Here is a 26,613-nt window from a genome sequence, read left to right as displayed (position 1 = left end):
ATATGTATATGTATATATAATATGTACATGCTCTATTAAACTCTTATAATTAAAACGAGTGGTATACACCGAGTGTGTGATTTATAATTATATTTATATATATATATATTTCTCTCTTATTTTCTCTGATTCGTATTTAATTCATTTTTTATATATATATTTATATATATATTTATATATATGTAATTTGACTAGAGCGTTGAATTCCAAAATTCGATTTCATGCCATTCATTCTCTTCAATTTATCGGATGAAATTTTAACCTTGTTAATATTCATCTACGTATGACAATATCGAACAATTACGCTAAAATATCGGTAATTGAAAAATATTTGAGCTTTCGATTAAATCATTTTAGAATTTTCGTGTTCTTTGATCAATATTCGATGCTCTTGTTTGCTCGAGAACTATGATTGCAAATTAATCTTTATTAAACATTTCATTATCTCCTTTGTTCAGTACGATGAAATCCTATTTTAAATGAAAAAAAAAAAAAAAAGAAAAAAAGAAAAAATAGATTGCAGACGAGTAATATACAATTTAAAAAATAATTGTCGAATATTTGCGTAGAAACGAACTGGAAATGAATTTTGTTTAATTGCAATTATTCTCGAGCAATCTATTTAATTTAGAATACATTCGGTTCCCGTATGATTAAAAGCGAGGTAATTTTATGGCGACTGATTTTAATATTTCATCAAAAGGGCACGGTTTTTCCCGACTTTTTCTCCTCTAAACTTTTAGAAAACTTCACACAATACCAGCGACGTAATATTTTATGAAAACTAACATGAAACTTTTAAAACTTCCATAATTTCGTTTTATGCAATCATTTCGCTCTTTAAACATTTCTGTCCATGAATTTTTTTATTTTTCAAGAAAATTGAACCGCTGAAAGAACTTTCAGGAAACACGATCCTAGTCATTACGATAATATTAATGTTCGAGTTCGTTCACACACACACAGTGTGGTACAATAGTACAAATCTTAGGCTCGTTCGCAACAGTTTGTGTCTGATTGTGAACAGGAACGTGTGTAGGGCACGGTGTGTCGAGTAGACTCAACAACCGGCCACGTAAGCGAGTAGTATAGCGAACAGAATTAGGTTTCGCGCTTCTAGTAATCCATTTCCAGTCGAGGAGTCTATCACGTGATTCGGTGCTGGCGATGGCCCGCTCTTGTGCGTGTTTGCAATTACAGACTCGCTCCGCCATTTCATCGTATATTCCGGTGCTGTCCTTCCTAGTGCTTGTAATCTGTGAACAGATCGTTTAATAAATGTAACAAAGATAAATCAATAAAAATCTAAAGTTAAATAAATCCACCAATAGATCGAATAACGTTTCAACAAACTTTCTTCAAGATTCTTATCCAACATGAATAACAAATAAATGCACATAGAAAACGACCAAAGATTCTTATAAGCCACTCGTAGAGGAGTCTGATATATTATTCTAATATGCATCATCATTCTTAACCCGCTCTCTATCAAGACCAAGCTCAAGCGCAATTTCTTACACGAGAAAAAAAAAAAAGAAAAGAAAACGATTTTTCACCAGACTTTTACATGTAATATCCGTAAGAATTTTCACGGTCTCTTCGCGCTCGAAGGAAATGTCGTATCGATACACAAAACCATGACAAATGTAATCTCTCCGCGATTTTCCTCCTCGGCCTCGAACGATTTCCCATTGGACGGTGGATAAATCTTTCCGGGCGATCGATTTTTAAGTTGGCCCTTTCACCCACGCAAAAACCGGCCGTATAAATTGCCCCCATAATTCAGGCCATGGTGTCATAATCTCCTCGAGAAAAGTGTCGCGTAACTGTCGTTAGTCGACGTCGATGGACGAAGTTTCCCCTCAACTTCCGGCTAATCTGTCCACCGAACCGGAGAAGGGATAGGGCGAGGACTCACCTAACCACCACGATGTTCGTCTTCCATGGTAGGGTGAAATTTTTGTACGTGTCCCTCGAGCAAAATGTGTGCAATCTTGGCCCTGCCGGGTCACCGTTCCTGCTGTACTCGTGTATCGTCAAATTCCATGCGGTGCAGGGACCTGAGAAAAAGAGAAACACGAAAGAAATTAATTTTTCCCGAACGACGAAGAGGAAATCGCGAATGATGATGGAATTTTTATTCTACTCTAGATAAAATTTTAAAAAAGTTGCGTGTCCTGTAAAATAGGTTTAAGAAAGGATTGATTTAAATATAAAACAAAATTAAAAATTGCACTCCTTTTTGCCAATATAACGCACTGATATTATAACGCGTTCAAATTAATATCGAAAAATGAATTAATTAAACATTTTACATTACACATTGATCGACACTGAATGTTGAATCAAGATTAAAATTATTCATTTACAATTCTTGCGTTCATTATTATCGAGATTTATAATCTTTTTCAAAATTTAATGATACAATTATTATTAATTATTATTATTATACGTGCATATTTGTTAGCAGTTTCGTATCGAGTCGTATTTAGTTTAAAATTTGCCCATTAAAATGGAACGTTGACGAGATGCACGAGATGACGACAATGGATAAATCATGATCGAGAATATTCGTTTTTCATGCGATCATATCACGAGAGATGGATAAAATGTATCCGTGTCTCCAAACAATCAATTAAGGGAGGTCATTTCACAATTAATTGTCGCGACATTGACGCGTCGATGGAAAAGATCGGACTGACTATTGATGTTCCAGCAATCATTGAAGACCATCGTGTATAATTGGAGGCGATTGGTTAACATAGTTGAGACTGTATAATAATTTTTTCTGTATTATTTATTTTTATTTCCCTCCTCTTTCCCTCTCTCTTTTTTATTGTTATTATCCACTATCCGACGATTTTTTTTTTCCATGACAAAATTGTTTTTGCAACATTGATGTAAACAAAAAACGAGCGCAGTATCATGGAAGCGTAAAAAATAATGCAAATACCTAGACGACCTTCGCGCTTTTTGTTTTATTTTATTTTTTGTTTATTTGTTTGTTTATTTTTTTCCCTTTCTTTTTTTACGAATAATAAATCTATCCGGGGAGAGGAACTGGAAAACAATTTTTTTTTTCTCCCCTGAACTCACAGTTCATGACGCTTTTTTTTTTTGAATGATTTCCACTGGAAATGTATGAATATCAATGGCTCGAAAAAATTCCAACTCTTGACGCGTGCAAATCGCATTCTTTTTTTTCTCGTTTTACAGTTTGTAAAAGGGATTTGTAGTTTTTTTTTTTTTATTTCTTTTTTCCCCCTTTTTCATTCAATGGATCAACACGTTTCAGAGGGATATCGAGTTACGAGGAACCTAATACACGAAGGTTTCTCGATGCTGTTATTATATTTTGCAGGTGCACGAACCACGTCGAATTTGATCGATCGATATTTTGATGAAACATCCAAGGAGTGATATCGATTTTATATTACCTTTAAACAGCATGTATCTTCCATACTCGAATCAAAATTTAATTTATATTCCCTCAACTTTTCCATTTTGCTCTCTAACACACATTTTCCATCATCGAAAAGTTTGAAGTCAAAAATTTTTTGAAGAGAATTATTTCTATTTTTGCACTTGTTACAGACATATTAAATTATTCGTACGCGGTTCATCTTCATTACAAAATCATTTATCTATGATAAATCATTATGTCGTAAAAGATACAGAACAAACTACATCATTTTATCCTTATCCAATAAAATGAAATTGAATCGTTAAAAATTATCTTATCGAACCTTTGTAATTTATCAAATTACTTCCATTAGAGATCGATAGTTGTGAGCGAAACACACCGATGATTCCCGAGGAAAAGTCGAGAGAATAGAAGAAAACTCTGGTCTGGATAAAAAGAGACCAATGCGCGAGAGCCATTTCTGGCTTCGTTGCAACAGTTTCGTCTCTTTGCCACGTTCTCGCGTTTGTTTCACGGCGCGAAAGCGGAGGTAGAGGGAAAGGCAGAAAAGACCAAGGAGCAGAAAAAGGAAATCGAGGGAGAAAGAAGGAAGAAGCCAGGGCGCCTTTAAAGACCAGTTCCCTCTCTCTGTCCATCGTCGTTGTCCTGCATCGTCCAATAGTCTCTTTAATCTCCAGTCCTGTCTGCCATTCGTTCTCCAAGTTCATCCTCCCCTTTTGCGGAGACGAACCCCTCCTCCCTCTTTTTTTCCTCTTCCTTTTTTCCTTTCTGTTTAGCCCGTTTCCTTCCACGGTGGCCTTTCGATTCGGTTCGCGCCCATGGCCTGGCTCAATGGCGCGGATCGAAATTCCGGCGGAGTAGCCGAGGCTGGAATTGAACGAAATTCGCCGCTGGAAAGGGACAAAGCGTGGCGTCGGTAAGTAGCCTCCTTTGATCCGCTGCTGAATCGCCTGACGATGGATCGGAGGATCTCTGTTCAGATGTGCGAGGATTGAGAAATTTCAGGATGAGACTTCGCACGTTTGGATCGTATTTAATACAAGGATGCAGCTATAATCTAAAAATAGATCTCTTTCTCTCTGTCTATCTCTTTCTCTCGAGGAAGAAAAAGAGTATTGGAACTTTCGTTTGCTCGAGTATCGAACGAAAATTCGCTTTATAATCTAGAAATTTAAAGTGAGTTTAAAGTGAGTAAAGGGAGAAAAAAAAAAATATAGAGAGAAAAATAATTAATTATTCTTACGGTTCTGAGTTGATCTAACTTCGATGGTGAGCTGTCGATCCGTCATGGAGCTCAGGATCCACGTGCATTTCTGTTGATAATACTGATTGAGCTTTAAGCCGCTGCTGGCCAAGTCACCGCCATTCACCTCGCCTTCCGGCTTTGTCATTGTGTGATAACCGCAGTAAGTGTCCTTGATAAACTCGTAAGCCGCACGGAAATTGAGGCCTGCCTTCGAGGATCTCGACCATTCGATGTACACCGGCATCCAGCTACGGATACCGACTGGTAGCCAGTCCTGTGGGATATATACAGGATGACTTGGAATCCGTGAAAACGGTTGTATAAAGTTTATTTAACTTGTCGTCAACGAACACGATATTAACATTGCGAATTGAATGTTCGTCACGGGAATTGTGTAATATTTATATTATTATATTCGTAAGAGGGATTAATTTTTAATTTATAAATGTTGGTAATATAAGAAATTAATGTTATTATTTTGAAGTATTTATGAAAGTGTGTTTGCATCATTAGAATGTATTATCAAGGTAGAATGGAGTTTGAGCGTACAGAAATTGGTTACCATTGAAAGGAAGGACTAATTGTTAGACCACGTTGATTGGACTGTATTGATTAATCAAGATTTTTATTACGTGTATAATTATACAGATTGTAATAGTAATTACTTGATTACTTCTTTCATAGAAGAAGAGTTATCTTTTTCAGTTTTATTAATCGAAGATGTTGTGTATTCTGGAAAAAATAAACTCTGTGTAGACATTAATTTTAGACGAATCAACATATGTTCTGAAATTCAAGGATTAAAGTAATACATATATCCAACTGCTTCACGAATACTTTCTAATAATTTCTTCTCCTCGACGAGAAGAATGGAAAATCAAGAGGCACAAATTCGATCTCGAATCACCAGAAACGATGGTTTCAAGTGTACACTCGAAACCATCTCGATCGAAAATCATAACCCTGGTGGTTCTCCTCGATGACCACGAACCTTTCGATTCGAAAAAAAAAAAACTGCTCGCCAAGCATTCCTACGCCGCTCTCCTTTTTCCATCCCTCTCTCGTTCCTTTTATTTTCTCACCGCATTTTTTCTCACCGTTCGACTGTCACCGTTTCATTCAACTTTCATTCACGGACAAACGGGCCCGTTCACACCGATTGTACCGGCGGGCGGCCATTGAATGCTCTCTGCCGTTCCTATTCAACGCCTATTCCATCAACTGGCGTGGAATTACTTCGAACGATTTCATCGGCCGTTGAATAAAACAAATAATGCCCGCACGAAAAGTAGAGACAACGTAGACAAAAGGGGAGAAATTGTTTTTCGAAGAATCGAGTATGGACGAGAAAAAAGGGAGGAAAGGGAAGAAGAGAGGGAGCAACGATTTGCGAGGCGCCATCCGTGAAACGTGCATGACGGACGTGTTTTTTCATCAATCTTTCGAGAATCCTTTTGATGTTTCAAGGTCATCTCTCGTTATTTTCTCCTTTCTTTCTTTTTTTCTTTCGTGTATTCGTTTTAGAAAAAAAATTATGAAAATTTTAAAATTAGATAAAAGTGCGAAGAATAATTGAAATTTTTCCTACGAAAATCTATACATGTTCCATGCTTTCATATTTCCAAGTTTGTCAATGGTCCATGTTCCTAACCAATCGAAAAAAAAATGCATCAGAAGATTAAAAATATAAAAATATTTACAGTAAAATTGGATCTAGAGAGAGATAAATTTTACAGAGTTTACTATTCACCTGATAATTTCCACAGAGGCAGGTGACGATGTGACCGGTTTCAGAGACGAGCAGAAGGTGGTCCATGCTCTCCAGGGTCTTGTTGCTCACGCACTGACAGCCGCTATCCCCGCATTTGGTTTTGCAAGGGCTGTCCGGACTCTGCTTCAAACTGCTCTCCACCTTCGAGAGCAACAACAACTTTGAATCCAACATTGTACAACAACCAAGACATTCTCCTTGATAGTTCTTCCAGTAATTCTCAATAATTGTAAAATCAATTGTAAAATTTAATTGATATAATAATATCAATATCCACGTCTCTAGAAAAATTCATTTCTTTTTTGTAAGCTTTCACTTATAATAATTCAATTTCCAAGTCATATACATATCTCATAACAAATTAAATATTTTATTATTAAATAATATCCTGCGTTATCTTTGAAGAAAACACTTTGCTTCGCGCAAATGACATATAATTTGGATAGTGAAATCATGGATGATGGAACTTACGCGTATGATGACCGACTGATTAGCCGCCGGGATAAAGTGCTGCCTGCATTTTATTGGCCTCTCCATGGCGAATAATCGGTAAGGATCCGGATGGACCACGGAACCTTTCACCGGTGACGTGAGCCCGTAATATTCGACGTCGCACACGCTGGCCGGCTGTTGAGTGCCACCCTCGCGTTCTGAAATATCGACAAGTCGAAGGTTGTCGAACGGCACGAATTCAATCGTATCCGGAGTGAGGCAGGATTAAAAATATTTTCGATTCATCGACGTCCAACCGAATTGCAGGATAAATCGTTTCGCCCCCCCCCCCCGGGCTAACGTGGATATTTTCACGTCTCATCGATTATATTTAATCTTTTGCCCGTTTAATTTCTTTTTCCCATCTCCATCGTTGTAAAGTTGTTTTCGTTTCCGGGCAGAGAAAATTGAACGACGAAGAGACGCGATTTTATTGGCATGCCCGACGAATAATTTGCCTCTTCCACTTAAAGAGCGTAGATTATTTTCGCGATTCTCGAAAGACATCTTCGATTCCTTTCTATATAAAAAATTGTTTTCAATTCGTTTCCATCTGTCTGATCGATCACTCGTTCTATTTGAAAACTTTTTACACAATTTTAATTATTCTCGAAAAGAAAATTCTTTATTTTTGCTTCCTTTCGCAATGATAAGTAACAATTACAAATATCTGGAGCAAAAATTCGTTTATATATAATACAAGATATAATTATGTCGTTAAGTTGAAGCGGTCGTATTAAAGTCAAACGCGTCGAATTGCGTCGCGAAACCGGTTTCGAGCGATTTTCGGGTGATCGAGGCGCACGAGGCGGGCTCGTAGAGCGACGATTTCGTCATTCAAACGCGGCGAGACGTCGGTTAAATTAGCGGTGGCAATTTTAGAGGCGAACGAACGATACGTCAAACGCGGGCTCGTCACGTTGTAAAAGCTTTCCTCGTGTTGTTGCGCCGGTTAACCGAAATTCCGCGCGCAACGCGACCTCGGCAAATAAACGGGAGCGTCAATTGCGAGACCGTTTTCCCGGAAACGTGTTTAATAAAGTAAAACGGGGGGGAAACAAGTTCGCGATCAAATGAGATTTCCCATAAATGAGTCTTCCTTTTTTTTTCTCCTTGTTTCTTTTTTCTTTTTTTGTTTGTCCCCGTTATACGAACAACTGTTTCACGATAGATTCTGGCAATTAGCTCCTTTTATACGCAAAAGTTGTTAAGAGGGCTGTGTAGCGGTTGTTTCGTTTAATTAGTTTAAGCTTCGCATTAAATTAAAGAGAAATGGAGAAATATTTGGGTTAATAGTAGCTTTGATTAAATTCCTAAGATAATACTTCCTTTTTTCATTTATTCGCGGTATAATTTTGATAACGTTAATAATAATATTTTTTTTTTTAAATTTCCTTTAATTCTCGAGTAGCGAACGTATTTTTTGTTTTTCAACTCGTAAGTTGAAATTCTTAATTATCGTACGTATTATACACGCGATCCAATGTGGATTTTATTCCCACAGGGGGGAAAAACATTTCTCGTTTCTTTTGCCCGAGTTCCTCTTCCAAGCGACGTGGAAAACAGAGAGATCGGGTATATGCAAAGAAACAAGGAAACTTTCGCCGGGGGCACACTCCGATATCACCCTATTTCCTCTCTTCTCCAACTTTTTCCCCTCCCCTTTAAGTTCCCCGTTTTGGAGGATACTTCCGTTTTGCAGCTTACACCTATACGTGTAATCCGCGTTTAAGCTGCACTTTCACGAAACGTTTCCAACTGCACTTTTACGATCGTATTTATATTGTATTAAAACCAGCATCGTGATCGTAATTAGAGAGCAAAGATGTGTTTGTTTTTTTTTTATAACACTATATATACACTTTTTAAATGTATTTTAACAAATTGCTCGTTTCAATTTTAATAATACACGACGAGTGCTTTTGAAATAACATTTTATATTTTTATCCGATCGAAACAGGTAACTATATCAATTCTACATCAAAAGATATCATAATACGGAATCATAATGGAGTTTTGATTAATTAAGTATTTTCCATAAGTAAATATAATAGCGCGCGAATTTTATGTAAAATTGAAGGAATAAGAAGCAACGTACAAATAATGAAACGTTTTATACAACGTATAATATAAAAAAAAAGGAAGAAAATGTAATTCTGTTTCAATATTTTTTTTTTTTTTTTTAACGTCAAACGAATTTATTTCCTCCCGCGGGTGGGGGAGGGGCGAAAGCGAAATTTTCACGTTTCGTTTCGCCGTGCGAGAATTTTGCGACGCCATTGCGAGCGAAGGTCGACGATCGGGCACGTATATTTTCCTATATATAAGGAAATCGGTCTCCTCTAGGTAACATAAAATTTTACGCACCGATAGATTGCCCTCCGGTATTACGGCCCTAAAAGGAAGGGAAGCTTGCCCCATTCCACGATAGAAATTGTACGGACCGTGTATTCGAGGGACCGTGTACATTCAATGTACCCCCTTCAAAGGAATATTCAATTAATCGAAGAGTCGAGTCGATGTTCGTATAATATACGTCGACCGAATGCATAAATGCATGAACGTGTTCGTGGTTCGTCGATCAATCCGACGTGTCCTTATTACCGTTCCGTGATTTCGAGAGGAGATTAAATCTTTGCCGTGTTCAAACAATATCCCTGGCTCCCTTTTAAGTATATCGAGTATACACCTTCGAGTGGATTAAGAAAAAGGACAGAAGAAATTCCGAGATTATCATTTCCCGAAAACGAGAAATTCGAAAATTTTTATTCGAAAAAAAAAAAGGAAAAAAAAATCAAATTCTCTCTCGAGGTATATTTTTATATATTTTTTAGAATTTAACTCTGTTATCATTTTTTTTTAACACAGATTTTTTAAACGATCGTTTCTTACACACCGAAAAGAGATCGATCGATCGATCAACAGTGATGCTATTTGATCCACCGAGAGACAATGGCGGTTTACGCTGGTGCCGCTTTACAATGGCGGTTTCCGTAACGCAAAGTCATCGGGACGCAATGATGATCGGGGAGGGAAAAAAATTGGCGCGCGTTAATAACGGGCAAATGACGGGCGAATGGAAAGTCGGCGCGGCGACAAACTGCCGGCATCGATTTGACGGTGATTGATGGACGCCCTGGTCGTTCGTCAACGTTATTACGTTTACACACGGTGTACGCGTGTCTGAACATGAACGATCGATAAATTGTACGGTTCCAATTGGAAAACGCAATCAACGGGATCAAAAAGTGTGGAACGAGGGCGGGATGAACTCGTCGCCGCGCGTCAATCTTACTTTACGCTTTCGCATTATTTTCAAATTATTATGCGGCGACGCGTTCGACAGTAAAATTTATATGGCGCACGATTCATTAATTAAAAAAAAAAGCGACGAGCTACAAACGATGGACTTTTGTAAGGAATCCTTTTTGTTAGGAATTATTTTAAATGGTAGATCCTTGGGCGCAGAAAATTAACACCAATACTACTTGGAGCATTTCTCGAGGATCTCTTAAAGATTCAAAGATTAAAGATCGATAATTTATGAAAATTGTAAAATTTATTTTAGTAATATTTGAAATTATTAATGGTAGATAATGGTACGTTTGTTGGGCGCAGAAAATTAACGTCAATACTACTTGGAGTATTTCTTGAGGATCTCTCAAGATCATTCAAAGATTAAAGATCGATAATTTATGAAAATTGTAAAATTTATTTTAGTAATATTTGAAATTATTAATGATAGATAATGGTACGTTTGTTGGGCGCAGAAAATTAACGTCAATACTACTCGAATTTATATATTTCTTTATTGGAATTTCTATTATTGGGACTACTGAACATTCATAATTTACGATTCATTTAAAATTTCATTAATGGTATTGATTAGATTTTGTAAAACGAATTCTCTTCCTCCAATTTTATATTTATATATATATATTTTTCATGAAAAAAAGATATGAAGAAAAATACACATATTTTGAATACTTTTCAAACTTAACTTAGAGTTTCAATGCGATTAATCGTGTTTCTCTATAATCACCAGAATAAGATTTTATTAAATATTCATTGGAAAATCTGACGCGTTCTCATCGTTTATCATTAATCGCGTGTGCCCGCGTGGGTGATTTTTCAGATGATTGGGTTTTTCCGTACCGCGATAAATAATCAGATGCTGGATTAACGATTTGACGGACACCTCATAAAGACGAATAAAATCGTGTATGTAATGTGGCTGCTCTTCGATCTTCCTTTCTTTTCGATTAATTTCCCATACAAAAATTTCAATTCGAGCACGTTTTCCGTTCCGTTTAATTCCACATCTTTGCTCCCCGTCTATTTTGATGATATTGAATATCTCCCTCTCTACCGATGAATTCCTTGGAAAATGAATCTTTTCCTCATCGGATCTCGAACGAGATACTTTTTAGAACGATATTTAGAGAGAAGAAAATTCACGTGAAAATATCTTGTTCCAAGCGTTTTGTTGCCAAGATAGCATACATGACAAAGGGGATGTATTACGTCAGAACCTCTTTAATACATGGCAAAGATAGGATAATGCTTTGAGATCTTCCATCTTCCACTTTTTTTCCGATTAAAAGAACCTAACGGGAAATTATTAAAAGTAGTCGCCAATATGTTCCCTGTATATATAGTTTTCGTCGATAATTTAATTTAAATGTTTAAACGTTACGTTAATTTTCTTTCTCTTTTTCGAAATTAATAAAAACTATGCAAGCAATAGAAACAGATATATTTTCCATCTCTATATATCGTTCCTTTCATCATCATAAAGAAACGTAAATTTCCTATTGCAAATTCCTCCCGATTGTAAATTCCTTTTCAACATTTTTAGATTAATTAATTTAGATAACTTTTTACGCGAAGCCCTTCGTCATTTTAAGAGAAAGAAATTTTCCACGGAAACGGAAAACTTCGAGATGAAGCGACAATCGAGACGAATAATAAAAGATTCATGGAATCGTTTCGATCATGGAATTCGATGGATTCCTCCCAAGAATAAACGCATCTAACAGCCTTATCCTACAATTGAACGAAAGAGTATAGAAAAGAAAAGTTGCAAAAATACTTCTCGACGAGAAGAAAAAAAATTCCAATTAATTCACGATCATCCCTTTTATGCGATTCCATTATTACGCTATCTTAATCGCAAAGTTTACAAGATTTTTCTTTCTCTCTTTTCTCGAACGTTGTTTCGACGATTCGTGCACAGCTAAATGCTATCCTTATGGATAGTTGTTGGCCACGTTCCAACCAGGACTTCCGGATTACCGCGCGCACGGACGCATCTATATTCATCCGATTAAGGGGGCTAGGCCCCTTCGTCCGATATGTCGGCTCGCAATGGGTGTAATTAGTCGTAATTAGTAGCCAGGCCGAGGTACTTGGCCGTTGAAACCTCGGCCAAGAAGAATCGGAGCCAAAATAATCGACGCGTCGCGTGTACGCGAATTTCAACCTTCTCTCTTAATTCCTTTCGAAACACGGACGAGTATTATTTTACGTGACAATTAAAGAAAAAGAAGAAAAAATATTTGATCTGATATCGAAGAAAAACGAGATTGAAATATTAATCGTAAATTATTTCGTTCGTTTGGATAGATTTTTAGAATTTACTTTTCTTTGTTTTGTACCGCGGAAGAAGTATTGATCGAAGTAGTCTTCTTTTCACAGGATTTCTATTAACATATGAATCGTGGGGTAATCAGTCTCTCTTTGACTCTCGTTTAATCGATGCTGATTACTGCTAAGTAATCATTCCTCGCGTTAAAAATGAAATTCGTTTAATGTAAATAATTCTCATAATTATACCGAATATATTTAATAGATTTAGAATTATTAAAAGTGACAAGAGGTAATTTTCGTCGTTCAATTTTCACCGGTAAGGAAGAAACCGATAAGAGAAGCCGTGCTACCCACGCCATAAACCGTAAACCATTTACGTATTGCCAAAGCCAACATACGTAAACCTATTACCCATTAAGACCAAGGCAATGATTCCATTGAGAACGTCTGCTTGAGAAATCCCTCGATACTTTTATAACGTTCCCGTCGTGTTGTTGAAAGAAGACGTGAGAGATAGTCGGCTTACCATCGTGGAAGTAATAAGAGACATCCATGTATTCCTCGTCGGTGGGGCTGTTTGTTGCTCGTTTCAGAACGACCGTCATATCTCTGCCATTAGACGAGTACCTTTTCGGCTCGACGTATCTGGAAGAGAAAAAAAAAAAAGAAAGAAAAGAGAAGAGAAGAGAAGAGAAAGGAGGAAAAAAGGAAAATAGAGTCTGCTTTTACAGCGCGGTCGTCACCGCGGAGGTGACGTATAATTCGTAAGGCTTGGAAGGAGGGAGGGGGATTCGAGTCATTTCTTCGCGTTCTCGTTCCATCGAGACCGATTGTAAATCACGGAGGGGTTTGCTATCAGAAATGTCGTAAAGCTCGCGAGCTCTATCTTCCATCGGATATACCTTGCCGAAATCGGGATCCTCCCCGTGGTTTTCAACGTGTACGGAGCACGCGTAATTCAAAAAGGCAAACGTCGTATATATACCTTTCTCCTCGATCGTTTCCTCGTGGCGAGATTGACGAGATTACTTTTTTACTTTCCTCCCTTTCTTTTTCTTTTTTACCGCTGAGTGGTTGTCGGCGAGGATGAACATTTATTTAAAGAGAATTTCTTACGTTCCAAGATTAAGGTAATTAGCAGTACTTCCAGATGCCAAAGATAAAAATTCATTCGTAGAATATCATCTACAATTTGTACAATTTTTTTTTCTTTAACCATCAAAGCTTATTACATGTTCTTACGTTAATTGTTTCAGTTTCGCTGATAACGATGATAACGAGAGAAACGATTCCGAAAATTATTTGAATAATAATAAACACGTTTATGCTCATCCCGTTGTTACGGGATAATGACACGTGTTATTAGCTTCGATTCGTTTGAGTTTGAGAATTTTCCATCGTACACACATACGCAGGGTGGATCCGCCCATCTTTCCATTCTTTCTCTTACTCTCCCCATCAGGAGCTCTTTTCCTTTATGCCGCCAAGTCGAACCGCCCGAAGGAAGTTTGCCGTGAATTATGAAGCCGGCGCCTTTATGTCAAAGAGGTACACGTCTCACCATACTTGACAAGCTTACGTGTGCCGGCGCAGGGAGCAAGGCTTGGAAGTTGGGCAAGTGGTGGCACAAAGCGGCATGTAAATTTTCCACGTCGTTCGCTTCCATTTTACCCAGGCTCCAACTTGTAAATGGACGTCCTGGGAAAACGGGTGCCCCGCGATAACCTGCGCCTGAATCCTCCATGAGACAGCGTATAGTGATAAGTCAATGTTTGCGGGCCCGGTTTTGTCCCGTGATAACGTCTTGCCGCATGGCATCGGACGGTTATTAATAGATGGAATAAATTAACACGGTTTTTGGCCTGGCAACGACAGCCAGGTGTTCGGTGTATGGCCATTCGACCAATTCCAGAGCAAATTAATTTACCGCGAGATTAAAAGGTAAAGGTGGGATGGCGTGTTGCGCGGCCGCCACCCCTGGTGGTGGTGGTGGTGGTGGTGGTGCTCGTGGCGTCGACGAGCCGTGCATATTTATGAATTATATCATATATCGCGAGGTATCGAAATTCGCGATCGAATTTTGGATGTTGGAGATGGACTTTCTTTCAATATGTGTAGAGATATTTATAAATAAAACAAGAGGGGGAAGGGAGATTTTTGCAGGGAGGAATTTGATAAAAATATTAGAATTTTAGAAGGAAAGTGGCTCGAGTGTTCAGGTTGTTTTTATCTGGGAAGAAATTTTACATGGAAAATTTTCATCGAAGATCGGATATCCCTTGCAATCCCCCCGCGTGTCTTTCTTGAAAATTTTCGAACTTCTTCGAGTTCTTCTGCTCAACTTCTTTGCCCTCGTCCAACGTTCACGATTCCCATTCCGCTTTTTAAGATATATATATATATATATATATATCCTCCGATTTAAAAAAAAAAAAAAATCTTCGAGTTATGGAAGTCACTTAAGCTTTCGGGATCGCAGAAATGTCTACTATCCCACGAAAGGTAAAGACATCTCCAAGTTTCGCAGCTCTACGAACTTTCTCAACTCATCCAATTCATAATATCCTTTAGATCCTGCAATATCCCATAGATTCACCGAGCCAGTTACATCGTCTGAGAGTTACTTAATGAGTTTTGAGGCTCAAAAGCTCGGACGTAAAGAAAAAAAAAAGGAAAAAATTATTATAGCATATCCATTAAAAGACGCGAGAGAATCAAAGATTCTCTTTGAGAAAAAAAGAAACATAAATTCTTCGTGATATCCTTATCGATTACAATTGCATTGATTAGATAAAACAAAACGACGATTACAACGCGAAACCGGAAGATTAATCTGCATAGAATCTTGCAGTTGTTCGATAAACTGTGAAATTGGCGAAGTTTCATCGACTTATGCTTCTTCCAGAAGAGGAGAGAAAGAAAGGAAGGAAGATGGAGGCGCAACGGTTTTCGATTGCTTTGATTAAAAACTTGGAAAAAAAAATTGTAATTGCGTGACGGAACGTTGTTTGTTAATGAGCGGCAAACAAACGGTGAATAACGAAGGGAAACTTGAAAATAAAAATAATTTCACGCGAGCAACTTTGCTCAAACTTCGAATAACGTATTATATTCATGACGATGAGTTGATACGTGGGTAACGAAACGAACGAGGGGAGGGAGAGATGGTTGCGGCTCGAAATGAAACGGTAATGAGGAAAAATAGAAAAGAGAAACGGGGGGAGAAAAAATGAGCAAAAGTTATCGCGCGATATTTTTACACGTGATATTTCAAATAAGAAAAAAAAAAAAACCATCCATTTTTCCCTGAGAAAACAGAGAAATATTCGTCGAAAAATTTTAATTTTTTCCTTTCCTTTCCTTTCTTTCTTTCTTTTTTCTATCATCAACGTGAAATCTCTTTTCTCGTTCGGATCTCGATCGGATCCGATTGCAATTTTTCCACACGGGATCGAGCGACGAATTCATCGAAGGCGGCGACGACGTTCCATGTTTTTGGCGGGGCGAGTGTTTCTTTAAAAGCGCGGAGATCAACCGACCCAGTTGGCTCATTTTCAACTTTCATTCGCGGATTTTGGACGAGGGAGTCTGGATCTGGTGTGTGTACTTTTCCCGTGCAAACCGGGTCGGACGTGGCCGAGATATCTCTTCTTGCTCCGCCAGAGAGCATCGTCAGACACCACCGATCGCGGCTCGTACGTCGCTCAAACGAGATTTTAACGCGCCCCATTCCCACGTGTCACTCCTCCCCATCCCGCGTACCTACTCTCTTCCCTTACAATTTGCATGAGGATTTTGTTTCATCCCCCTCCGGTGTTGCTCCGACGCCTGACTTCATTTCCTCCCGGCTTATGCTTCTTATTTTTCTGCCTCTACCATTCCCTATCATTCTACCTGCGTGTATTTTAAGTTGGCTAGGTTAGACTCGATTATGCGACGATTGGATACAAGATGAAGAGTAAAAATTGGATATGGTTAAAGAATAATATCGGGAAAGAGAGATTTTAATATCTGGAATAAAGATTTGTGGCCGGTTTACTTAGATATGAACAATAGTCGAGCTAAAAATAATTTTTTGAGAATTTATTATAAATATCATAGCACTTTTAAAAGTGATTTTTATGAATCTTAAATAGAATTTGTGATACGATAAAATGAAATAAAAAGAATTTTACTTTATTGAAAGGTATAACGTATAAGCGAATATTATTTTTAACGAGACATTCGATTCTTTAGCCTACGAGATCACGAAATATCACGTTCGTTGATTTTTATTTCGGAACTTTCTAGGAAAAATGTTTACTAGGTAAAAATAAATAAACTTCAGGAATCGAAATATATCGAAATTCGCTGAACCGAGAGGGAAAAAAAAAAAAAAAATTCAACGCGAAACTTCTAATGCAATAAATTTAATTTTCCATCAATATCGTTTTGTATTTATAAGAACGAATAACATTCTGAAATGGATCTAAAATAAACACAATCCATTTGCGCGCTGTATCGAACAAAAAACCAGATATTTCGTATTTTTATATAATAACGTAACAATGAATCATTTACCGACCTGTATTTATATTTTTATACACACCATCCGAAATAATAATTTAGAAATAGTAAGGAGTACTGTAATCGCATGATAAACATTTTCCATTACAATAAGTAAACAACATACACTAAAAAAAAAAAAGTAAAAATAATTTACTATACTTTTTATAACATCCAAACCTGTGATATTTTCATTTCTCCTACATCGAAAGTAATCTAACGAATCACAACCCGAACAGAAGCCTCAAGAGGAAACACCATATCACGATCCAGGCCTTTAACCTTTGAACGAGCTACGAGAATCGAAGGGCAAAGTAAACGGCCTCTAATCTGACGCGGAAACGTAGCAACGTTCGAATCTGCGTTTAATCCCGATCTCTCCCCCGATCATCAATTATTATCCACTACTGCGGAAATTATACAACGCGGACATATCGCGCCCCCGTCTGTTTGCGTATCGCGCCCCCAAGCAGAGGCCGAGTTGGAGGTTCATTTGGCCGGAAGAGCACAGCCGGTGTCGACGCGAGGTCGGTTCATTAGCCTTCCCGCCAGCGGACAGAAGCGGCGCGGCTTTCGGTAGTTGGCCACCGGTGGCGAGCGGAGATTAAATTACTCGACAGCTCCGGCCACCCTCGATTGATCTCCACGGCCGTGCATCCCCACGGCTCCTCCCCCACGCATGGGCGCGGATTAAACGGCGCGTGCCCGCGCGCGGATAATCGCGCCGCTTTTTTATGCCGCGCGTGTCGTCCGCGCGCCGCGGAGGATCGTCGAATCGCTTTGATAAAGAGGGAGGAAGAGGGGGTGAAATGGGATTTCCAATCGAGGTTTTTTTTTCTTTTAATGCGAAAGTTTGCCGAGCCGTTTGATGAAATGTTATGTCGGCTTGATGAAGGTTTTTCAAAATTTCCCCGTCCCTTCCCTCCCCTCGGGAAAATTGTTGCAGTTCGCGGCAAACAATGCGCGGCCGCGGAATTTCGATGAAGGTAAAATCGGCGCGGCGAGATAAAAATTCGATTGATCGGGGAACGATTCGGGAGGAAATCGTTCGGTCGGAAAAATTCTCCGATCGAGGGTCATTTTTTAATACGTGATAAGCCTTGTTCGGTTCAATTATCAACAACGAGGAAAATAAAAGTATAATAATAATCTCGTTACTATCGTACTACTAAATAAGAGAAAGAACGTGCTTTACATTGCAATCTCTCCGTTTCTCTCTCTATTTCTCTCTCCGTTGGACAGAGATTTTTTCCACCAATTTTCCAAGGGGAGCACAGGTTGCGCCCGTGGACGAACGATAAGCCGGAAACCGCGGTTGATCGCATTATTACCGGGCGCAAAATATTCCGTCCGGATTCTTGCATCGCTTTCCCCCTTCCCCTTCCCCTTCCCCTCCCCTCAAGTCGCTTTAAATGCATCGTGAAAGTTGGACCGCGGCTGAACAATGGAAAACGTGCCTCCGGCTACAGAGAGGAGAGCGCGCGCGGATGAAACACGGGCGTTATTTTGCATGAATTTTTACGAGATTAGCCGGCATAAAACACGCGACAATCCCATAGGTACGCGCGTTCGTCGTGTACCCGTAACCGGACATAAATTCCGCAGCTCGGCCCTTGTTCCTGGTCGCGTTAGAAATTAAGCTGGATTGTTTAAAAAAAAAAAAGAGAAAAAAAAGGAGAAAGAAAAAGAATGAGAAAAAGGGAGGAGGGGAGGGGAAAAAAAATAAGAAGGAAGTCTTACGCGCGATGTCGCGCAGAAGTTATGGGGGATGGTTTTTGCGAATTTGGATGGTCGAAGAAGTTTGGCTGGAATATATATGTGCCCGCGTTCCAACGGAAGGCAGGAATGAAATTACTCGTGTTAAATCTTGTTTTTGTACAATTTAGAGGAAATTATCGTGAAATTTATCGTAACACAGGGAAATTCGAGTAATTTTGCGGGGAGAAATCCGTCGAGGTTTTGTTTCCTTTGAATTGCAATTCCTTTCCCGAGGATGCATTGCGGAAGATCCTGCAAATTTTAACCTACGAAGAATTATACCTATTAAACGTATGATAAGAGAATGATCGTGTCAGTTTTTTTCTTCGTCTTACGTTACAGTATAAGATATCTGTCCTTTTACACGCGAACGAAAGAGAGAAAGAGAGAGAAATACGATAGGTGAATTTATCAGAATTCAGACGGGGTGGAAAACGCGATGGACGTGTCGTTAAAATTTCACGAAATCTCTTGTTCCATGTGATTATTGTTTTTCCAGAGATACTCTTCCATGTAATACAGTGGTACGGAACCAAATGGTTGGAGAGCTTGAAAAATCTATTTAAAATTGCAATCCCACTTTATTCCTCTGAAATAATAAGCGTTCTCCTCTCAAGTTGTTTTATGGAAATAATTTCAGAGAGGCGCGTGTAAATTTTGAATTTATCCGTTCATTTGGGTGGAAATGAGAGGTGAATTGTAGATTATTCTTCGGTTAAATCGATGAGAAACTTTCCCAAGTATATTTCACGATACTTCGTATTCATTTCCTTCGATTTTCAAATTATTGGATGAATCTAAATTAATAATCGATGATATCGCGTTTTTGAAAGTATAATACGAAATATTTTCCAATCATCCGTCATCATTAGCGTCGCGCAAATTTGAAACTTGTGATATAATATTTTCATCGATCGCAAATTTATCTTGATAGACGACAAGGAAAAATTATAATAATTACGATGGTAAAAATTATCTTGAAACGCAATCCATCTATTTCACCCGTTATATAGAAGTTTGATCGAGTTAATTAAATCATATATTCAACATATATGATATAATCAACATAGATATATTTCGAATCACCATATAATAACAATAATAAACTTTCACGTAGATAGAATCAGTCTCTCTAATCTTTCATTTTAGTTCTTATTATAATCTTCACTGCGCAATAATATAAATCATCATTACTCTAAACACTGTTCTCACAACACAATGGATAAACACAACACGTCATAATCAAATAAATAAAACCCATAATCTCATCAAGTGTGCAACATGAAAATTCGATTCGACTTGGAAATAATCAGCCGGTCTCGGTCAGTCGTCGTTCTCCTTTCTTTCCTTTTCTTTCCTTCTCTTTTCCTTTTTCATTTCGAGATATCGTCGCGTGGAAACCCATGGACATTTCGCGTCCGTCTATTTCCCGCCGCTTGCATAATGCATGCGCCGCATCCGTGCACTCCGCAGCATTCCCTTTTGCACTTACTTCTCCTCCCATCCCAGGGGGAAGGTTGCGATACTTTGTTTGCCGCCGTTGGCCCTCGTACGTCGTGCTCTTTCCACAGTTGGCCGACCCCGCTCGTCCCACGAGATCTCCTGCACTCTTGTGAATCGCATCCTCCAGATACTCGCCCCTACCTTCGTCCCTCCTCTTTCCGCCTTAATTACGATCATTTCTATCGAGAATTTTCGAGCTTGATCTTCAGACCGTGGAAAAGTATACCTTGCGAATCTTGGCTGGTTCAATCTTCTGGGACTCTTCTTTACGCGATGTCTTTGTATTATATTCTTGTTTGAGAAGGTAATTTTAATGGTGATTAAGGAGAGGTGGATAATGGAAGGAATTGTGACTCGAAGTAATTTTGGAACAGTTTTAATAATGGATTTGTTGGAAAACAAATCATATGTTCGATTTTTGTGTGTGTTTTTTTTAATTCGAAGCTGATTTTGGAAAGAAAAAAAATTTTGGAAGAACTTTTTACAGTTTAAATCCAATCGAATTAAAAAGATTTTTCTCGAAGTAAAGGGAGTTTTAATCTATACCTTCTTTTTTTACATCATTTTAGTGGATAAAAACCGCGAGATGCACGCGGTGGTAACACATGGTAATCTTTCATTTCGAAAAACTCGCAAAAACACGATAGAACACGACAGACTTTGGACAGATCGTATACCCCCGTTTTTCCTACCCCTAAAGGTCAGGAATTCCGGCAGTGCATTAAAGTTTAACCGTGCAAGTCAAACACAGTATTAACCGCGTTGTTTACGTTCACGATGGAATTCCAGTCGCTTCGTATCTCACAATTAGAGTCCTTCCAGTCCCCAGCTTCTGGACCGACGGCCTCGTCCGTGGGCCAACGATCCTCCGGATTGTGGAGGGTTGAACATCGATCGCGGTTGAAAGGATTTGGAATGTAACCTATTCAGATCGTGCTCCTCCACCTCCGCCTCCACCCCCCTTCTTCTCTCCTCCTCGTCTTCTCTCCCTCGACACGCTGATCAATATGTGCGGGGGAAAGTCTTTCTCGGGTTTCCCGTCACGTTTTTCAGCCGGGGATACGTCCATTCTAGGCCGCGTGATTCTTCTTTATCAGACCCATTTTGACATTTATCTGATTAAAATCGAACGATCCGTTTCCTTTGAGGGCGAGACCCCTCCCTTTTCGAACCCCTCCTCACGTTTCAATACGTCAAACGCTAATTTTGATATCTCATTTCAGAGTACAGTTGAACGTCTCGAGAATATAAATTATTCGCTACGTTTGAAATAAATTTCTTTTCTTCTTCTTTTTTTCTTCTTTTTTTTTCTTTTTGAATAAGTAGATCGAATCAAGATTATTATTAGATTGGCTTTAAATCGGGCGTGAATTTTAAATCGTTGTCGTTAAATGTATTCGGAAATTTATCGTTCCGCTTTGGGATTTACTGTCATCGATTTTTCATCGAACCGAGCCACATTTAACGAGCAAAATCACTGTATTTAGATAGCTCGAAAGATTGAGATTCTACGAATTTAATCCCACAAACGCCTGAAATCAATTATTCACCATTGAATATATATATTTCATTTTCGTCGTGTAATTTTATTATATTATATTATAAAATGAAAATCATTGGATAATTATTCACATAAATATCTTCCTCGAATTCTAAATTTTTCACGAATCTCCGTATTCAATTTTCCATCTCAAAACCTCTAATTACCTTCGTTCTCCGCCTCGACTCCGACCGTATATGCATATCTATTCTACTCAGCATTGTACCACTGACAAGGGGCACGAGTTACGCGCGCGCGTAACACGACAGTTAAAGGCATCCCACGCCAGAATTTCGCCGATCCTGCGATGTCGCCATTGCTCACCCCGTCTGATATCTCCCTTCCATCTCCATCCCCTCCCTCCAATAATCCTCGAAAATTCCGTGAAACGACCTTCCTTACACGCCCCGAATTACAATTTTTACAATACCCTACCGTCGAGTTAACGCGCAATATGACTGTAAGTACATCAAAGGATATACGAAGAGAAGAAGAGAGAAGAGAATAAAATAAAACGAGAAGAAATCCTCGACAAAGGATATAAATCGCGCGAGATCCAGGGGTCGATATTCAAATTCCACGATATCAAAGAACGAGAAAGGAATTCGTCTCTCGTTTTTTTTCCCCTCGTCCCAAAGACGACGCGTTATTACGAGTAGATCGATCGGTATTAAACGTTGTTCACAACAGCGTCTAGAGAAGAGAAACGAGTTTCCCATAATGCGCGCCGTTCAATATGGCGCACACGCGTCTATCATCTCGTCGATTTGGTTCGAGACCCGAGGAATGATCGTCGTCTTCCCTCTTCCACCCCTTCTCTCTCTCTCTCTCTCTCCGTAATATCTCTTCCCCTCATTGGAACTCGGCGTAAATGCAAACGTATGCGCAGCCAACGATGCGGATCGCAGTGGCGGCGCAGTAGTCATCTTTCATCCTTGACGAGATGAGCGCCTCCTCGTACGTGTGCCCCTCGCGTTCTACCCATATCTATGGATGCACCAATGACGGATAGGTCGAGGCTGTTTCCTGATTACGTACCACATAACTCCCCTCCAATCCTCCTCTCTCGGTGGAGGGAGAGGGATGGGCGATCGCGTTTTTTTCCAGATCGAAAACGCTGCGCGTATACGCGTGTTATCGTGGCTATCTGTGCCGGCTTCGCCGTCACTTTGATTAGATCGAAACAGAGAGCAAAAGGAAACGGCAGGAAACCGTGATCCCGGCTCATCCCATTCATCGAGCACGAGGAAGAGAGGGAGGGAGAGAGGGAGGGAGGCAGGCAGGTCTCGATGAATCGCGCTCAATCGGGTTCTTCGACTGGTGAAACACACGGCCTGGATAAGGTGAATGCGGGACGAGTTTTCACGTTTTCCAGCATCGAGAGCCCGTTAATGTAGGTTACCGGTAATAGTTTGGAAAATTCTACGGAAGGGTGCGCGGTTATTTAGGTCAAAATTTAGACGAATTTATTTCAGAATTCTTAATACGCGACTTCGATTATTCTTTAATTCGATTACTATAACAAATTGATCTGAAATTATTACCGTATCATGTTGTATCATTGGAAATCTTAAATTTTGAATTCTGATCAATCGCATCCGAACCGGATGAAGCGAATTTTCCAACCTGGCGGCTCACAATACCGCTCTTCGAGGGAAGAGAGGGGGAGGGAGAGAGGGGAGAATGTCAACTGAACGTTGCCGATCAACGGGGCGAGCTCCCCGCATTAATTTCGCAAGTTCAACGAGCTGTGTGTCAATTCGAAGAGGGTAGGTGGTTTGCATTTCGCGTCGTGAATCGAACGGAATTCCAACTACTTCTTAGTGGTGGAGTATCCAAGTAATAAGCCGCGCGATGTAGACGACGCCGGTATTTCTCGTCTAATAACTGGAGAATCCACTTACGTATCTTGTTGCACGAATTCCGGAGGCGGAGGCCGCTGTACAGGACTGCAGATTCTCTCGAGGGATTTCGCGGTACCTTCGGAGGGGCCGTCGAATATTTCGATCGAAGATTGGCAAGCCTGGGCGCTGCAACATCCAGACAGAGAGAGGAGGTGTACCGTTTCCATTCGTTTCATCATCAAGCTTACGATATTTCTTCCTATCCGGGAAGTATTTTAAATTTTGTCTTAATCTTGCATCGGGTGAAATATTTTTACGCGAATAGGAAATTAATTGCGCAAGGAAGTGAGAGATTTAGTAGTAGTAGAGGTTGATCAAGTTTTGAAAATTAAGTTAATCAAAGGATACGTTCTATAATTTAAATTTGTGCGACGTAAAAGAGGTTTTTTTGACGGATATTTAATACCATGTTTATTAAAGCGCTTAAGAACTTAGTTAGAATTTAAAAGTACTACTTCTTTCGAGTCTTTCGAGAGATGTTATAAAATGGTGCGCTCAGAGATATCGTATTTGGTTACGCAAAGATAGAGTTTCATTAGTTGATTCATATTATTTGCGTTTTTCAAGAGATAATAATTTTTAGGAATAATACGAATTGTTATCTTCCGGTTCTTATTTATATCAATCAATTTATCAATTATCAGTTCCATAAATTCTTTTTTCCAAAAAAGAAAAACTTTCAAACAAAATCTCGTTTTCCTCAAGATGAATGAATCTTGACTATGATTTATAATTTCTGCCCACGTAGAAATTAAACGTTTTTAATCATTTAATTTACTCTGAATTACTCTGTTTCATTACACAAAGTAATAATTAATGGTAAAAAGTTTCAAATATAAAATTGCAAGGAGAAATGCAATATGGAATGCAATGTGTATCGGCCGTGGTAAATAATGCAGCTTGAATAAATCGATGCCAGGGATGGGGAGTTGTTAAAAATTTCCGTGTCCCGCACCTACTTTTCGTCCGGTGAATATTTGAGGGTTTGGAACGCCGATGGAAAAAAGGTCAACCCGATAAAACTCAAATGGAATATGGATCAGTAGATTCATCATTCACCGAGATATAAGTTATGAAAGCCGGGCTAAAAATTAATCCACTGTATATTTCAAGTTTTCGATTTTCGAAGTTATAAATTCGTGAAATTTGTTTTTAATTTTTTTTCAAACTCCATCTATGAATGCATAATGCTTATATATATATTATATTTTATACCGTTATTGATAACGTTCAAACGTAAAAGAAAAAATTCCTTATTTCTAAAACGAATTGAAAAAAATTAAAAAAAATGAATATTATATCGAAAAGTGTTTTAAAAATAAATAACAATCAAGAGTTCATTATATTAAATTTTCTTGATACGTTATACATATATTATAATAGAAATTCGTTTAATAGAATGTCGGAGTTCAAAATTCCGGAATAAATTTCTATTCCTCGAAATTCGACGTCCCGTCTCATCCTTGCGAATTTGCCGCGTGTCGCGACAATCGTAATCACAACCTCTAAACTTACCAAGTACAATATCAGGGCCAGATCCGATTACGTGCGTATTATTGCCTATTACTGCATCACATTCGAGCCAAATTTAAGCTGTGTATCGATTCCATGGGATCGAACAAATCATCCGTCAAACGTAACACACGCAATCGTTGTGAATAACTTGAGAATTCTCAGATTGACAAACGTGCGATTATGTACAATTCTGAATTGTTGGAAATGTTTTTGTTTAATTTTACATACATCTCATCACTTAATATTCTTTATTTGCACATTTTCTTTCTGGGAGAAATTATTGCAAATTATTGCAAATACTATCCTACGATATCGATGGGGGGTAGTTTTCGAACTTCCCTTAGGAATATCTGAAACCGCTGATAGTAACGATACTATCTATTATATAATATGTACATAGTGGCATGATATGTATACATACATCTATAATGAAGTAATAAGTTAAATTTTAAATTGATAAGTAATAAAATCTAGGGGAACAAAATGTTTGTTATATCGTATCCAATTATTTTCTTCTTATAATGAAGTGGTGATGATGTTAATTACAATCTGTAATATGTACATACTATGGTATGAAATGAACGATGTAATGTGGTATCAGGTATTGTGATGCGTTATTAGATTATTATTGATCTGACAATATATCAGGGGGATAATTAACTGCCCAATGGAAATTTTAGAGTTGATTGCAGAATATTCTGTACAATAGCTCGATTGTTGACTTTTGAAAATAATTAGCACATTGCAGAATAGATACGAGAATGAAATAAGGCAAATTAACAATTAAATAACATATTCTAACTAATTCAATAAAAATTAAATAATAAAATTAATAAAAAAAAAATTAATCTACAATCTTTCTACATACCTCCTCAAGAAATCTTATCACTTTTTCCCCAATATACTTCAATATACTCATTGATTCAAAGAAGGTTCTTAAAATTCCCCCTCCAAAAAATTTCCAACAATCATTTAACCCTTTCCATATGCATCACCAATTCAAACGGACGTCCCATCACCTTTCACGGGTTCGCAATATTCCATCGAAAATTTATGCCACCCCCCGATAAACCCTTCGTCTGAAGCCTCCATCCACCCCATCTCACCCTCTTCACGGTTCTGCGTGTCTTCACTTAGTTTATTCCCGGTTATATATCTGCCGTCTGAGGAGGCACCAACAGGGGTTACGTTCTCTCCTTGGCTACGATTCGACCCGCGGGGAATCTCGCGGGGGGTTGAGCGGGGGTGGAGCGGCTCTGAACCAACCCACCGCGTGTTCCATCTCTCTTACGGGGCACATATCTAACAAAGCCACGAATGCATGGT

At 38.6% G+C, this 26,613-nt stretch overlaps 1 protein-coding gene across 8 annotated transcripts in view; it reads right to left on the bottom strand.

The window, feature by feature from the left end:
- Positions 1-26,613, bottom strand: part of LOC100578611 — a 240,159-nt gene continuing 213,546 nt past the window's right edge. For 5 of the 8 annotated variants that reach the window (XM_006564704.3, XM_003250464.4, XM_026439298.1 and 2 more), the window contains exons 11-17: positions 23,773-23,898; positions 13,049-13,167; positions 6,913-7,091; positions 6,421-6,582; positions 4,668-4,944; positions 1,919-2,060; positions 2-1,256 (exon numbers count right to left, since the gene is read on the bottom strand). In XM_006564704.3, coding sequence (XP_006564767.2) covers positions 1,061-1,256; positions 1,919-2,060; positions 4,668-4,944; positions 6,421-6,582; positions 6,913-7,091; positions 13,049-13,167; positions 23,773-23,898 — 1,201 coding nt within the window. In that variant the 3' untranslated portion in view covers positions 2-1,060. Of the gene's footprint in view, positions 1,257-1,918; positions 2,061-3,236; positions 4,588-4,667; positions 4,945-6,420; positions 6,583-6,912; positions 7,092-13,048; positions 13,168-23,772; positions 23,899-26,613 lie in introns of those variants that run through there. The other 3 variants (XM_026439299.1, XM_026439300.1, XM_026439301.1) reach the window with 3 other exon arrangements.

The sequence above is a fragment of the Apis mellifera genome, linkage group LG2, assembly GCF_003254395.2.
Source record: "Apis mellifera strain DH4 linkage group LG2, Amel_HAv3.1, whole genome shotgun sequence".
Taxonomy (NCBI): domain Eukaryota; kingdom Metazoa; phylum Arthropoda; class Insecta; order Hymenoptera; family Apidae; genus Apis; species Apis mellifera.
Note: the sequence above shows the minus strand (reverse complement) of the source record. Positions and strands in the feature narration are given on the sequence as shown.